Source organism: Tupaia chinensis, unplaced genomic scaffold (genome assembly GCF_000334495.1).
Source record: "Tupaia chinensis unplaced genomic scaffold, TupChi_1.0 Scaffold000066_1, whole genome shotgun sequence".
In the NCBI taxonomy this organism is placed as follows: domain Eukaryota; kingdom Metazoa; phylum Chordata; class Mammalia; order Scandentia; family Tupaiidae; genus Tupaia; species Tupaia belangeri.
Window position 1 is genome coordinate 1008879 of NW_006159525.1, and position 15469 is coordinate 1024347.

Here is a 15469-nt window from a genome sequence, read left to right on the forward strand (position 1 = left end):
CCTGGTCAGCTCTTCCCCAAGGCACCACCAACTGGATTTCTAGCAGCACGGTGGCTTTACCTGCTCTAATACTCCATCTCTGGGGCCACAGGTGTGTTCTTGTCTGGCTTCTTTTGTTCGCCATAACATTTTTGAGATCCATCTTTTTTTTTTTTTTTTAAGGTTTTTGCCTAGGGTGTGTGCGCTCACAGAGAAAGGCAGTGGGAAAGAAAATGAGAAGTCGCGTTCCCCTGGGGGACGGGGGCAGGATGGCCAGGGCACAATTCCTTCCCTTCCATTTCTCCCCTGAGATTTTGGAAATGCATACACATATGCCCGGCTTTATTTTCAAACCACCAGATCCAGGATTAGGGAGTCCAGTGTCTTAACCACTATACCACCCGCTGACTTTGTAGAGTGCATCTGTGGGGGCTCCTTTTCATTGTTGCATAGTCTTCCATTGCATGAACATACCACAGTTGGATTATGCCTTTGTGAATTGAATGGATACATCTGTGTTGTTTATAGCTTCGAGCGTATCTAAATAACCTTCTCTGAAGATGTTAAGGCCTTTGGGAACGTACGTTTTTGTCTCTCTGGATGAATAACTAGGAGTGGAATTGCTATGACATGGGGTAAAGGTACATTGAGTGTTTTAAGAAAAATTGCCAAAGAGTTTGCCGAAGTAATCAGACTATTCCCTGGGCTCTCAGGTGGCTCCCCTCCTCCGTGCGTGTTGATGGGCCCCTGCTACGGGCTAGCCACCATTCAGGCGTTCAGAAGGTCGACCCAGCCCCTGTCATGTGTCAGAATTGTTCCAAGTGCTAGGAATTCAACCAGGCCAACCTTTGTCCCTTTTGTGTTGGTGTTGATGTTTTAGAAATTGACAGACACACGGAAAAAGGAAAGGTCTGGAATATCCAAAAGAGTTTTGAAAAAGAAGAGTAGAGTTGGAGGACTTAACGCCGCCTGATTTCAGGACCTGCTTCAGAGTTTAACAACCCAGGTCATGTGTAGCATTTGGTGATGGGCTAGGCACTTGGCTCAGTGCAGCAGCTGTCAGAAAGGATAATCTTTTCAAGAGAAGCTTCTGGAACAACTAGATGTCCATGTCTCCCAATCCCTGCACACAAACTCGAAAACACAAGAAACCCTGTGTTCGTGCCAAATCCAAGAGTTACCTTGAAATGAACACAGACCTAAGTGTAAAGTCCAGGCCATAAAAGTTCCATTAAAAAACATGAAAAACGATTTGTGACCTTGGGTTGGGAAAGGACTTAAATATGACACAAAAAACATGAGCCATAATAGGAGAAAAGTTGATAGATTGGCTTTCATCCAAAATAAAATAAAACAAAAGCCAAAAAGATTTCTGCTTAAAAAAGTTTTTTTTAAAACATTGCTATAGACTGAGTGCGCTCACTGAGGAGAGACTGTGTGGGGAGGGGTGCAAGAAAGCACCCCAGGGAAGGCCATGTCACAATCCCCGCTCCTCCATTCTCCTCGCAGGATTTTGGGCACGCACACACACGTGCCCAGTGAGTGTGCCTGTTTTTTCAAGTTGCCAAGTCTGGGACTTGAACCACACAGCCAGCCTTCTGGGACCCTGCCACCTTAACTACCACACCACTGGCTGGCCCCAAACTTCAGTTTTTAGGAGATTCTAGTAAGATCATGAAAAGAAAACCCAAAGACTGGGAGAAAATGTTTGCAGAAGACATGTCTGATAGCGGACTTGTATCAGAATACATAAAAACTTCAGAGCTCAATAGCAACAGAATTTCGATGGAAAAATGGGCAGGGCCGGCAGGTGGCGTGGTGATTAAGGCACTAGACTCCTACATGGCAAACCGGTTCAAGTTTGAGATCTGGCAACTCGCTTTCTCACTTGCTTTCTTAAAGTGAGAAACTTTCCCCCTCTCTGTGTCTCTCTCTGGCCAAATTAAAAAATAGTAATAGTGAATTTTAATAAAATAATTCTTTAAAAAATGGGCAAAAGATTTAAATAGACATTTAATAAAAAGATAAGCATATTTCAAAAAGATGCTCAATATTATTAATTATTAGGGAAATGCAAATTAAAAATTAAAATGAGCTATGACTGCACACTTACTAGAATGGCTAAGAAGAAATAAACAAACGAACCCCGAAACCCCACGTGCATAAAGAACACAGAGCCACAGGGACTCCCACCTGTAACCGGCAGGAACGGGCAATGATAGGGCTGCTTCGGAAAATGCCTTGACAGTTTCTTATAAATTAAATGTACACTTCCCATATGGCCCAGCCATTCCACTTCCACATATTTACCCAAATAAAATGAGAACGTGTTCCACATGAAAAACTCCTATGTGAAGTTTATGGAAGATGTATCCATAGTCATCTCAAACTGGAACCTAAATGTCCACTCAGTGCATGTTGACTAGCAGATTGCAGCGCACTCGTACTCCGCAGTAACAGGTACTAGCACATGCAACAGCGTGGGTGACGGGCCAGCGGCTGGTGTGGCAGTTAGGGCAGCTGGATCGCACACGGCCAGCTGTGTAGTTCAAGTCCTGGACCTGGTGGCCTGAAAAACACACTGAGCACATGTGCATGAGTGCCCAACATCCCCAGAGGAGGGAGGAGTGGAGAAGGGATTACGGCATGACCATGCCCATGGGGAGGTGCTTTCTCAGTTTCCTTCTCTCTCTCTCTCTCTCTCTCTGGTAAGTGCATATGCTCTCTGGCAAAGTTTTTTTTTTTTTTTTTTTTTTGTGAAACAAACAAACAAACAAACAAAACCATGGACAACTCTTAAAAGCATTACACCAGATACAAAAGGCAACATACTGTAAAATGCCATATATAATATATATATATTTTTGTATGTGTGTGTGGGGAAAGGTTTTTGCTATAGGGAGCTTGCGCTCACCAGACAGAGAGACAGAGAGGCAGAAAGCGAGAAATCACCCCCCGGGGGGATGGCCACGTCGCAATCCCTTCTCCTCTGTTCTCCTCTCAGGATCTTGGGCACGCATGCAAACACACCCGGTGTGAGTTTTTTTTTTTTTTTTTTCTTTTTTTGCCATAGGGAGACAGAGAGGCAGAAAGCGAGAAATCACCCCCCCGGGGGGATGGCCACGTTGCAATCCCTTCTTCTCCATTCTCCTCTCAGGATCTTGGGCATGTACGCACACGCACCTGGCATGAGTTTTAAGCCACTGGGTCCGGGACGCGAACCGTGGTTGACTACGTGGGAGTCCAGCGAATAGCCATTACGCTAACTGCTGGTCCCGCCATATATAACATCTTTAAAAAGGCAAACTTGCAGAGACAGCAAACAGATAAATGCCTGCCTGGAGGCGGGGTGGGGGCTGGTTGCAAAGGGTACAGGAAACTTGGGGAATGATGGAAATGTGTTCTCTACCGATTGTGGCGGTTGCTACGAGACTGTATGTGTTTGTTAAAACTCTGAGAACTACATGCCCCAAAGAAGGGGTTTGCTCTGTGCAAGCTGACGCTCAGAGCCGCGCGCAGGGGCTGTTCCGAACTTCCGCAGGTCCACTGCCCACCGCCTGTCTACTGCCGCCTCTGCTTCCTCTTCTCTCTGTGCTAAGGTGATCTGTGGGAGTATGTTTGTGTCCCTCAATCAAGTGACACCACCTTTGCTTTTTACACACCTCTTCCATCTCCTAGGTCCTACTTAGACTTGGCCAAAGTCGCTGTTTTTCGGTATCATTTCTGGTTTGTGCTTTGCCTGGTTTTTCTCACGGGAACGACGCGCATCAGCATCTGGGGGGCAGGGTACCTGGTGGCCTTTGGATACTTCATGCTACATGGACACCGCCTTCTCTTGAGGCCTGTCAAGTTCATCCTCAAGCCCCTGGACCGGCTGATCGCCTACTCAGTGCTGGTGGTTGCTGTGAAGACCGCGCTTTCGGTACGGGAGAGTCCCTCTTTCAAGGGTGCTCTTTGTTTTCCTAGCCTGACTGTCTTAATACCCTAAAAAAAGGAACTGCCAAAACCAACAGTCATCTTAAAAGGGCTTTTTCAAAGATATGTTTACCCAAGGTGGGAAACGTGAAACGACCCTCTGCGGGTCCCGCATGGTGCAGCTGTGCTCTCTGGAGTGGTTTTTGATGTCGAAGAGCTCTGAATCTAAAGGAAACCCAGAGGTCAAAAGGACGCTGTCAGAGAGAGTGCTGTCTGAGCGAACCCCAGCCTGGGGCGCTGTCGCACTCCCAGGGCTCGTTGGTCACAGAAAAGCCCGCTCTGTCCGTGCACATACAGCACCGTTCCATCGAAATAATACAGAGCAGAGGAAAGTAAGCCGGAAGGGTGAAGGCTGGGGAATTCTTGGTCTGAAAACTAGAAGGGGTTTCAAGAGAGCATCCCCCCCACCCCCAGCATCTTGAACTGGGAAGACTTCCCACACGACAGATACAGACAGAGAAATACAACACGCACCAGATGGTGTCCGCGAGCCCGAGACTCCTGTCTCCAGACCCCGTACCAGCTTCTCTGTCTCATACGCTCTGCCCTTCACGTGAGCTGGCAACTCAGCCACGTAGCCAGCTCCACTCAGCATAATGGAGTTGTTCTTTGGAGGTTCCGAAGCCTCAGGTCATCATTCAGAGTATCAGTCCTCCGCGGCCTGAAACTTCCGAGTGATTGCCTGGCGGGTCACGAGCTTTTACTGTAAAGGGCGACGGCCATATTACCAATTTAGCTTAGTGCGTCCCCATGGGCGGAGACACCACAGTGTCCTTCAGCGTAATCCATCTCAGGGTTTCATCCTCCTAATGGCCAGTAGGTCTTTCTTTGTGAAAACGCACACACACGGATTACGAGAGGGCAGTCCTCAGAGACGATGTAGTGGCTTTGCTCTGAGAACGCTGAGAGCGAGTCAGGGCCTGGCTGCTGGCCAGCCGTTCTTGGTTTCTCCATTTTTTAGGCTCAGGCTGTATCTGTGGCTGCCTGTGTGTCTGAAGAGCACGGCTCGATTTCTTTGTTGGCCAGTGAAAGGCTACGGTTGTGGGTGACTAATGCACTCAAGGTTATAACGAAGGCGGCAGATGCCAGAGGAGGCCTAGCTGGGGAGCGCGGAGAGGCCCCGGGGAGGCCCTGCGAGCTTCTCTTGTGCTGCAGGTCGGCGCGTGTGTGTACCTGGAGGCCCTGCTTGTCTCACACTGCTGGCTGGTGCACAGTCTGGGCTTGTACTGCACGGTGGAAGGCTATCGGCGAGGTGAGTACCCTCGATGCCCCCTGACACGGCGCAGGACCCAGTGGAGAGTCACCTGTTATGTTAGAAAGAAGGTCAAACAGAGAAGAATGGAAAGACTATGACAGGGGTCACTCACACCCCACGGAGACTACAGCGGGGAATTTCTCTGCGTCTGTATTTACGTATGCACGTGCGTAAGTGCGTTTATGAGATCTCTGAGACCACTAAGACCTTCTCCTCCATGACGGTATCGGTGCAGCTAAGAAAGTTAACTGTGACCCCTCATATCCTCTAGTGTGGCGACTCCATCCCGGCCTTCCCAAGTCATGGGTCACAGCCATTGTTAGTCTTTCAGTGTAGGCCCTGGTACACGTTCATGTGCGATGGTGTATTGTTCGCTAGACTTTGCTGTTATTTTAGGGCACGGGCACTTGCCAGAGAAGGAGCGAGAGAGAGAGACAAAGAGAGGGAAAGCAAGAAAGCATCCCCCGGGGGGATACCCACACTGCAATCCCTTCTCTTCCCTTCTCTTCTCAGGATTTTGGGCATGCACGCACATGCGCCTGGTATGGTTTCCAAGCTACCAGCTCTGGGACTTGAACCACACATTCCCAGCTGCTTTAGTCTCCACACCACCTGCTGGCCCACCAGATTCTTTGAAAGACCCTTAAGAAAAGCCCCAGTAGAACCTGGGTCACATTGCCTCTCTCAGGGGGAACCCAGAGACTGCCCTCAGAGGAGGAGGAGGACTAACACCCTGGCTCTCCCCGGGACCCAATGTCAGGCCCAGGGCAGACCTCAAGGCTGTGGGGGTGTGCCCGCCCTGCCAAGGGCACTTCCGCAGGGCTTGCGCAACTCCGGCCACCCCACTCCTCGCTGGGATCTGGCCTATTTGGAGAAGGAGGCGCCCGAGTTCTGCCTGACTGGAGCGGTGCCGGTTTCCCTTCGAGAATGAAGGCAGAAGGGAAACGTATTTGTTTTCTCTCTTGCCCTGAGTGACACCTTGGGTTAGGCTCTCCCTCTCTTAGTTTGTCAAGAAAATCCGTGAGGATGCACAGCTCATCTTTCCCAGACGGGGACGCAGCTCCAGGGCAGGCGGTGGCGAGGGCTGAGACGGGACGTTCCAGCTCCCGGATGACCTGCCCCACCCCCGTCAATCAGCCACACTGTTTACCCCAAAGGGAGGCTTTGGCATGAGTCACTCTGGGAACTTAACGGGTGGTGGGCTCCGTTCCAGGGAGGGACCTGTGCCGGTGGCAGAGTGGAGCAAACGCCACTCACTAGCCAACCCTGGCCCCATCTCCTCGTCTCCGTGAACATCGGCCATTTTGGCGGGAAGACGGAGAGCTGGGAAGGAGGGAGGCAGGGCGGGTTGTGCACGGCAGAGCTGGCACCCAGAGGTGCCCCATGGCACCGGCCTAAGGGCTTGCTGTTCCTCTCCCCCTGCAGCCATCCCGGAGGATGAGCCCTGCGAGCCCCCCAAGAAGGAGGCGGGGATCCTCTGGGACGCAGTGTGTTTCACCTTTCTGCTGCTCCAGCGGCGGGTCTTCCTGAGTTACTACCACCTGTTTGTGGTCGCTGACCTGGAGGCCACCGAAGCCCTAGCTGGCAGGTACCAGATGACCTCAGGAACATCAGACCTCAGGGGACATGAAGGAACCCTTGGTGAAGGATCACGACGCGTTAGCCATCCCAAAAGCCTCAGACCACCTGACTCTCCCCTCCCTTGGCAGAGGACGGGCTGGGCTCAAAGAGGGTCCTCTCTGGGCTGCCCAGCTCCCCGCACTGTCTTCTCAGCACATGCTGCCTGGGCCCAAGGTTCAGGTTGGTTCTGGTCACTCCCTGGAGGACTTCTGATTGAGTCAAGCCATGAGACCTGGGAGATGCCGCGAACAGAGGAAGGCCCTTTGCAAGTGGCAGTAGCCCCATGGCAGCAAGGGGCCAGGCACAGCTGTCAAGGAGGTTGGCCGAGTTCCATGAGGAGTCTGGGTCAACCCAACCCTGCCTGTTGGCCTGGGCTTTGGGGACGCAACCTCCTCCCGACCCCAGCCTCAGGTACCATTCTTGACTGAGTGTCTGCTTGCCTGACAGACCCTTCTAGGACAAGGCCTTCTCTGATACTAACCTGGTCATCCAGGCTATTCCCTGGTCTTTTGGGTTTTGAGGGAGATATCTGCTGTAGGGCGTATGTGCTCGCCAGAGAGACAGAGAAAGACAGGGAGACAGAAAGTGAAAAATCACCCCCCAGGGGGGATGGTCACATTGCAATCCCTTCACCATTCGCTGGGCTCAAAGAGGGTCCTCTCTGGGCTGCCCAGCTCCCCGCACTGTCTTCTCAGCACATGCTGCCTGGGCCCAAGGTTCAGGTTGGTTCTGGTCACTCCCTGGAGGACTTCTGATTGAGTCAAGCCATGAGACCTGGGAGATGCCGCGAACAGAGGAAGGCCCTTTGCAAGTGGCAGTAGCCCCATGGCAGCAAGGGGCCAGGCACAGCTGTCAAGGAGGTTGGCCGAGTTCCATGAGGAGTCTGGGTCAACCCAACCCTGCCTGTTGGCCTGGGCTTTGGGGACGCAACCTCCTCCCGACCCCAGCCTCAGGTACCATTCTTGACTGAGTGTCTGCTTGCCTGACAGACCCTTCTAGGACAAGGCCTTCTCTGATACTAACCTGGTCATCCAGGCTATTCCCTGGTCTTTTGGGTTTTGAGGGAGATATCTGCTGTAGGGCGTATGTGCTCGCCAGAGAGACAGAGAAAGACAGGGAGACAGAAAGTGAAAAATCACCCCCCAGGGGGGATGGTCACATTGCAATCCCTTCACCATTCTCCTCTTAAGATCTTGGGCACACACGCACACTCATCCAGCCTGACTTCAAGTTACAGGGTCTGAGACTTGAACCGTGGTCAGTCACATGGCAGTCCAGTGACTTTAGCCATCATGCCACCTCCTGGCCCCCACCAGACCGTTTTCTTTAACTGATGGGAGCAACTCCCTGGAGGCACCTTCGACTGCATTTTGACACTGTGGAGGGAAGGACTGACGCAGCGCCACAGGCCCCCCGCCATCCCTTACAGCGGTGAGGACTGTATTCCAGAACCTGGGTATGCCACTGCTCACACCGTGCCCCCTCCAAGGCCCAGCCCAAGACAGCCGGCCTCCATGCTGGCCACGCGTCCCTCTGTTTCAACTGTCCTGTCCTCCATCCACACTTGGCCACCGTGCTCTGGTGGCTCATACTCTCAGGGGCGCAAACAGGAAAAGTCCCTTCTGAGCGGCCGGCTTGGCCTGCCTTACTGAGTGACTGACCTGGTGCGAGATCTGATACAGGTTCAAGAGTCCCTTACCCCAAATTCTGGGGACAGGAGAGTTTTCAGTTTGGGATTTTTTTCTAATTTTGAAGTACTGGGTTGTTGGGAAAGTCATGATGTGTGTTTCCTGTCCTATGGAGACTGCACCCTGCCCTTCCCGACGGCCCGGTATTTGGATGTGCAGAAGGAGCGGTCTTGGGGGTGAGACCTTCGTCTAGCCATGAAATCCATTTGTGTTTCACACACGGTACCATATTTTTGTGTTGCAGTGCCTTGACTGTGACCTGTCCCATGAGGGCAGGTGTGACATTTTGGCTTTATGTCAGCACTCAAAAAGTTTCAGATTTTGAAGGATTTTGGATTTTGGATTTTCAGATTAGGGATGCTCCACCTGAAGTGGCTTTTACCAACAAAGCCCACAGAGACTATCTGGGCCATGGTGATGGCTCTGGCATCTTCTGTGTACACACAGGGGTGCCGAGCTGTTGGCGCTGTCCCTGCGCGAGGCCCTGGAGCGCCGTGAGGAGGTCGAGAAGAAGTCCCAGCTGGCCGCCCTGAGACAGTTAAGTTGGCTTTTCCACCTTTGTCCTGAAAGCAGAGCCCCTTCCAAAGCATGGTCTCCTCACAGCTGGTTTCTTCCTCCGATACAAGCCCCTTCCCCGTATATCTCCCTTCTTTTTGAATTTCACCAAGAGGAAAGTCTGCCGGGACTAGGAAGGCACCAGCATTCCGAGAGCAATGCCCCTAGTGAGCTATAAGTGTGGCCCATCGGGACGGGGTGGCGGGCGTTGCAGGCTGGTTCCTAGTGAGCTGTGAATGTGGCCGATCGGGACGAGGTGGCGGGCGTCGCAGGCTGGTTCCTCTCGCGGGGACAAAAGCAGAGCTCGAGTATGATGGACACGTGGGCTTCTCCAGGACGAACCATTCCATGAGGAAGGGATGCTTTGGCTCAGCTCAGGCTGTCTGCCTCGGCCAAACCCCCATCCCTGTCCCAGGCCATGCGCCCTCCACGTAGCCCTCAGGGCACCGGCGTGCACACCTGTCTGGTGCTTCCAGGAAGGCTGGAGGAGTACACAGAGGAATGCTTTTTGCTTATGGTCACATTCTTTATTTTAATGCACTGTGTGTGTGTGTAGGGGGGGTGGGGGGATGTATCTGGACCACTCAGTGCGGGACCCCCAGGATCCTATTGCTTAGGATGAAACTGCTTAAAAAGTGAATTGACTTCAAGCCAGCTTTGGAAATCAGATAAGGTGGGGACAGTGGCACGGTCACTGAGGTGGGAGTGCTGCTGTCTCGCTGCCTGCTCACGTCTTCACCCGCAAACTTTCTGAGCCAGCGGAGACCGCCCTAGTGCAGACCCTCGTCCGCACCGTGGCCCTTCAAAGTCGGCCAACCCCACTGAGAACCTGTGCCCGTGTTCTCAGTCAGAGAGGGATCGCCTCCCTTTCACTGCTGCTACTCGCCCCTTGAGCACCTCGGCCAGGATCCTGTCCACATCGGTGTGTGCAATGTTGGCTGTGGGGTCCAGGGCGTCAGTGAGGCCTTTCTTAACAAAGGGGGGAGTAATGGGGGAGTCCGGGCAGCTTGTCCTCGGCCTCAGTTTGGGGGAGAAGGGCAGCCCTGAAGCTCACAAAATGGCAAAGGCGTTTTGACCGGTGGAGGAGAAAATGGCTCTCTCTGTCTTCCATTGCCAGGATGGAGAAAATCAAAGCAAAGCAAAAGAAAACTGCTGGGCTGCAGCAGGCTGGCGGGGGGGCGCGCGGGGCCGGGGGGGGGTCCTGCCGCCCCTGTGAGCAGGACCTGCCCGGGAGGGGCGGAAGCGGAGAGGGGCGCCTTGGGAAGAGGTGAGATGCTGGTGCCAGGGGCCCGTGGGGGCCACCTGTCTCCGTGGTCCCTCTGCCACCCCAGGAGCCAACGAGAAAATGGATCTCTCCCTTCAGAACAGGAGTATAATGGATGCATTTAGAGTTGAGATTTGAAATTGTGCTTTGGCTTGAAATTCTGAATCCAAATCCTAGTTGAAGAAAGGACCCACCTTCATTTGGAAAACAAAAACACCCCGGGTCAAAAGGGTCCTTTTTGATTGGACCCCAGTACTCTAGCCACGGCTGTGTGATTTATTTTAAGTGGCCTCTCTGTCTTTCTGCGTGGAGATTTTTCAGAAACCATGACTTCCCCAAAGGACCAGGTGGTTGAAGGAGAAAAGCGTTCATTTCTTATTGTCACGAAATGAGTAAAATATCTTTCAGTTGCTATGTTTAAATTGGGCTGGATCTTCCCTTCCTTCAGTGGAACAAGTTGCAGAAAATGATGTCATCCCTTGGCCCGTCACCCAGCGAGATGGGCTGTTTTATCCGGCAATTTTCATGCAGGGTGTGACACACAGTTTACCCTTCCTAACGGGGGCGCACTGTCTGAATTAGTGACAAGACTGAGTTACGGCGCTTTGGAGAAGGTCCTCCATTTTAGTACGTTCAAGTCCATGAGGCCGAAGTGCTGGCCAGTGGAGCCTCTCTGGGGACTCTTCCTGACAGAGAGAAGCGCCCTGGGTTCACGGCCGAGCCTCCAACGTGAGAACAGCGTGCTCCTCCACGTGGGTCATTCCGTGAGACCGCGTGGGGGGAGGTAGCAGTCCGGGGCCCACTCTGATCTCTTCCTAGCGTACATGTTAGTGTTGACCCTTTTCCAACGAGCCAGAGGTGATGGCTGACAGACCTGGGGTTTCATCCCTGTTCAGGTGACCTCAGCATGACAGGAGAAAAAGAAAAGGACAAGTGGTGGCAGCCGTGGGCGACTCGTCCTTCCAGTAAGTAGGCTGGGCATGCCCATCGGCTGCCTGGGGCACTGGCTCTTTCGGGTATGGGGTTCCCTGAAACCCTTCTCTGGGAAGGGTCTGCCATTTGCACGTGAAGGATGGTGCCCAGAGGGTGGCAGCAGCTCCTGCGTCCACCCAATGTCATCGTGTCATCCGAAACAAGACACCAAACTTGTGCCTGGGTGTGAGGGGAGTGGGGGTTTCTCACCTAACGACACGTATGGTGACCCTGAGCGCCATAGTGAGGACCAGGCTTGGGAACCCTGTGGCCACCAGGGGAACTGATAGTAAAGGGAGATGCAGACCCACAGAGGACTGCCGGGAAGGTCTGCTCGGGGCAAGGGCAGACGTGTCTTGACAGCGATCGCCTCTGTGGTCACGCGCTCCGGAGGGAGGGACTCCATACAGTGCGATGGCCCACAGGGTTCTGGGCAAGCAGTGTGTCTCGGGCAAGGTGCCCCTGCAGTGGGGTCTGTGGGCAAGGGACAGAGGCTGTGCGTCCCAGTCACTGCTGTGGGTGTGTTTTCAAGTGACCCAGGATGGCAGCTATAGCCTCTTTGAGACCGACAGTGAAGAAGAGGAAGAGCCAGAAGGAGGCACTGAGGCAGGAATGGGCGACAGTCAGCCAAAGCCCAGCACGGCTTTCCAGGTAACTCCTCACCTAAGGACCCACAGGCGAGCCTACGGGAGATGCCCATCATGGCTGGAAGGGCAGCAGAGGCCCCTCACCTTCGAAGCTTTCTGTGCTGGTGGAAAGTTGTGCTCAACACTGATGCACCTGCGAGCTCCCAAGGCATGATGGGACTCATGAGCAGTAGGCCAGGCTTTGCGGTGCCGAAGGCCCAGAGCAGACTTTGAGGCTGGGTGTGTCTGGATCCTTTGGGGACTGTCTAACGATAAGACGTGTTGCTGTCACTAGGAGGCCCTGCCACGGGGCTGGTGCTTGCTGTGCGGGGCGCCCTGAGGTGTGTCCTCCCCTCCAGGGCACACTGCCCTCCCTTTCTTGGGGAAATAGGGGGAATTGTGACTCGTCCACCCAGTCTTGGCTTAAATCATTCCCGTTGCCATAGACACCTGCAAAGCCAAGGGGGAAACGGGTGCCCATGTGGAGATGTTAACCTTTGGATGTTTCAGCCAGAAGGGAAAGCGTCTGAAACAGCCTTTAAATTCCCTTCCTCTCTGTGTGTGTGCACGTGCTGCATCCTTAAGATTGAGGGTTTGTCCTAAGAGTGCATTTTACTTGACAATAATTACTCAGAAACATATGGAAGGAAGGGGAAATAATCTCATGTTATTACTCTTTGTTCCTGTCTTAAAGATCCATTTTTCAAAGAAAGTATTTTTTTCTTTTTGGCCACGCCAAAACTGCTTGAAGCAGCACAGGGACCTCTGTCACCACATGGGCCCTTCATACCCAGCAGCAGCGATTTTCCAGGAATGAGGGGTGAGCTCCTGTTGGGGTCAGCTGGTCGCTCCAATATCTAGAAGCCACCTCGAACAGCCTTTGAGTTCATGAACTGTTCTCCAAGCCTTCTCTCTTCCAAAAAGGAATTACTTGGAGCAAATATGACATCGATTTTCCATCTCCCTTGATTAGGCTCATGTGGCCTGATTTTTATTATTTAAGGCCAGCCGACAACGAGAATATGCAGTTAGCAGTGGTTCTAATTAGATTGCATGACCTTTAAGGAAGGAATGGGGGGTCTGGGCCCGCCAATGTCTGAGGCTGCCCCAGCCCCAGCTGGGTTCATGGCTCTGTCCCTGCAGCTCATGCACAGGGCCTGGACGAATGGCTTCGCGTCGGCGCTCACCATGAGGTGTCCGGGCAAAGGCGGGACGGGGAGAGGCGTGCAAGAGGACAGCCCACGGCGCTGCGGAGGTACACATCAGAGCGCTCGCCGCCACTTCTACCAGCAACTGGCCAAAAAGGGGCTCTGGCGTCAGGCCGTTCTGGCTTTCGCTGAGGTCCATGAACAACGGGCTGTGTGGGAAAGATGAGGGCAAGGCCCCTGAAGAAGCAGAGGGGTCTTTTGTCGGCTTACACAGGGGTGTGTTATGGAGGGGACAGGGGATATTTGCGGAAGAGACAGCCTGTGAGCCTGAGATCGGCAGGATGCGTTTTCCCAGGCCCGTTTTCCATAGTGGCCCAGGAGGGCGACGTGTGATCTGCACCGTGTGGTCTCTCCTGAGCACAGCGCCCCTGCAGCTCGCCCCCCGAGTCCACAAACTGTCCACAGGAGCGGGGCTAGTGTGCAGGCTTTCCTCCTTAGCTGGGAGATCGGGCCATTCCCTTGGTGCCCGTGGAGCGCCCGGGATCCTCAGAGGTGCCCGGTGTTCCGTACATTGAAGGTGGAGCAAATTTCCACGGCCATCAGCACGCCGCGCCTTCGATGCAGTCACCCCGCTAGGATGTCACGGGCATTTATAAAAACGCAGATGGAAAATAGATGGGATTTCCAGTGAACGTCTGTGTTGGTTTCCTTTGGTGTGGTCCAGGAGGTGAGAGGCTGGCAACTCACGAGGCTGAAGTTGAGGCCAAAGCGGGGAACCCAGATGGACCTGGTGAGTAGGGTGGCCCCCACATCCGAGACAGAGAAGAGCTGCAGAAGGACAAGGAATGGCCCTGAATCCGCAGGGGTTGACCGGTGTGCTCGGGGTGAAAATGGATGATGGCATTCTTAGACTTAGAAACAAAGTAAAACCCAACTTTAAATAGGGAATCCCGAACCTTCCGGGAATCCGATGGTGCTTAGCTAAGCCGGCTGTTACGTCCTGGCGTGGGGCCCTGCAGTCCTGCCCTCCTCACGGACGGGGGGGTCTTCGTTTCTGGGAGGAACTGGCGTGTAGAGGCCACCATGGACCCCGCCCCCACAGTGTTTCTTGCACTTGAAGATTCCTATGAGAACCGCTGCACGCTTGCCTCCTTGGGCTTAGAAAGACAGGCGTGTACTTAGAGGGTTGTGGCCGCGGCCGCCAGGCTGGGGCTGAGCGAGGGCTCACTGCATGCCGGGAACGGAGCCGGCACTCCCATACCAGATGACAGGCGAGAGTGAGATAAGGGCTCAAGGCCCCTTGGCGGGAAAGTGCTGGAGCCAGGACGAGAGGCCACTCCTCCCAGCTCACTCCTCCCCGCTTGCGGGGCCCTCTCCACCCGAGGTCTCAAGTGACACTTCTTCTGAGCATTTTTATCTGGGGTGGGATCCACTTCCAGCCTCCCCAGCGGTGACGGCCTGGACATATTAGCTAGCCTCTCGGCTCCTCCGTGTGCAGAAGGAGTGACACCCTGGCGTGAGATGGAGCCCGGGCATAAGTGCACGGGCGAAGGGTCTCACCCTGGTTCTGCCCTGGTGCCACAGCCTCACACCAGACAGGGCCTAGTCCCTGAGCCGAGGACCGTCTCCAGCAGGGCCTCCTGGAATGCAGCTCCTTACGCTCACTCCGTGGCCCGGAAGGGCTTGCTCGTCATCTGTTGTCTGCAGCACGTTCATGAACAGAGAGAGCAGTGGGCTTGGTGGTGGCCTGTCAGTTACTTCCCAGGGACCGTCATGGCTGGACGGTTCCATCACTGGTGACAGAAAGGCAGTGAGTCCGTGAGGCACCTCCTTGAGGGACACTCTCTCTCCAGAAAGCACGGCCCGAAGGCTCCAAACCATGGCCCGGTTCTCCTGGTTACTGGGGCAGGTGGTGTTGGATGACGTTACGGCGGCCCTGGGCACGCTGAGCAGAGAGCGCGACAGCGTGGCGGCGGCCTTGCGGGTGGAGCGATGTGCGTGGTGGCATGCTGTCAGTCAGGCAAGTCTTGCCACTGCAGAGGTGGCTTTCTTTAGGACGTCAGCCCCTTTCCATTACCCCATCCTGGAAGTGCTGACAGGTGACTTGAGCTCACGTGAGCCCCTGGCTAGGCTACGGAGGTCCGGCCTTTCCTCCTCCTGCCCCGCTGGCCACACGCCCCAGCCTGCAACCCACAGGGATCACCTTGCAGGGCCGCCTGTGCTCAGAACTCATAGGTCATTGGGACCAAGGCGGGAGATCCCCCAGTAATCCTTGTCCCCGGTTTGAGACGTGAATGGCAGAGATGGCATTCCAGTTTCCTGCGACAGAGGGGGGACCTCGCCCACTTCCTCTTCCTTCCCTCCTTATCCCATTTGTTTCCCTCTTT

The 15469-nt window shown here is 53.9% G+C and overlaps 1 protein-coding gene across 1 annotated transcript in view; it reads left to right on the forward strand.

The window, feature by feature from the left end:
• Positions 1 to 15469, forward strand: part of LOC102501742 (piezo-type mechanosensitive ion channel component 2) — a 76377-nt gene that overhangs the window by 28255 nt on the left and 32653 nt on the right. The window contains exons 24-33 of the mRNA XM_027766593.1: positions 3658 to 3901; positions 5110 to 5206; positions 6635 to 6797; positions 6919 to 7009; positions 8170 to 8285; positions 8965 to 9059; positions 11841 to 11959; positions 13078 to 13189; positions 13807 to 13872; positions 14936 to 15102. Coding sequence (XP_027622394.1) covers positions 3658 to 3901; positions 5110 to 5206; positions 6635 to 6797; positions 6919 to 7009; positions 8170 to 8285; positions 8965 to 9059; positions 11841 to 11959; positions 13078 to 13189; positions 13807 to 13872; positions 14936 to 15102 — 1270 coding nt within the window. The remainder of the gene's footprint in view (positions 1 to 3657; positions 3902 to 5109; positions 5207 to 6634; positions 6798 to 6918; positions 7010 to 8169; positions 8286 to 8964; positions 9060 to 11840; positions 11960 to 13077; positions 13190 to 13806; positions 13873 to 14935; positions 15103 to 15469) is intronic.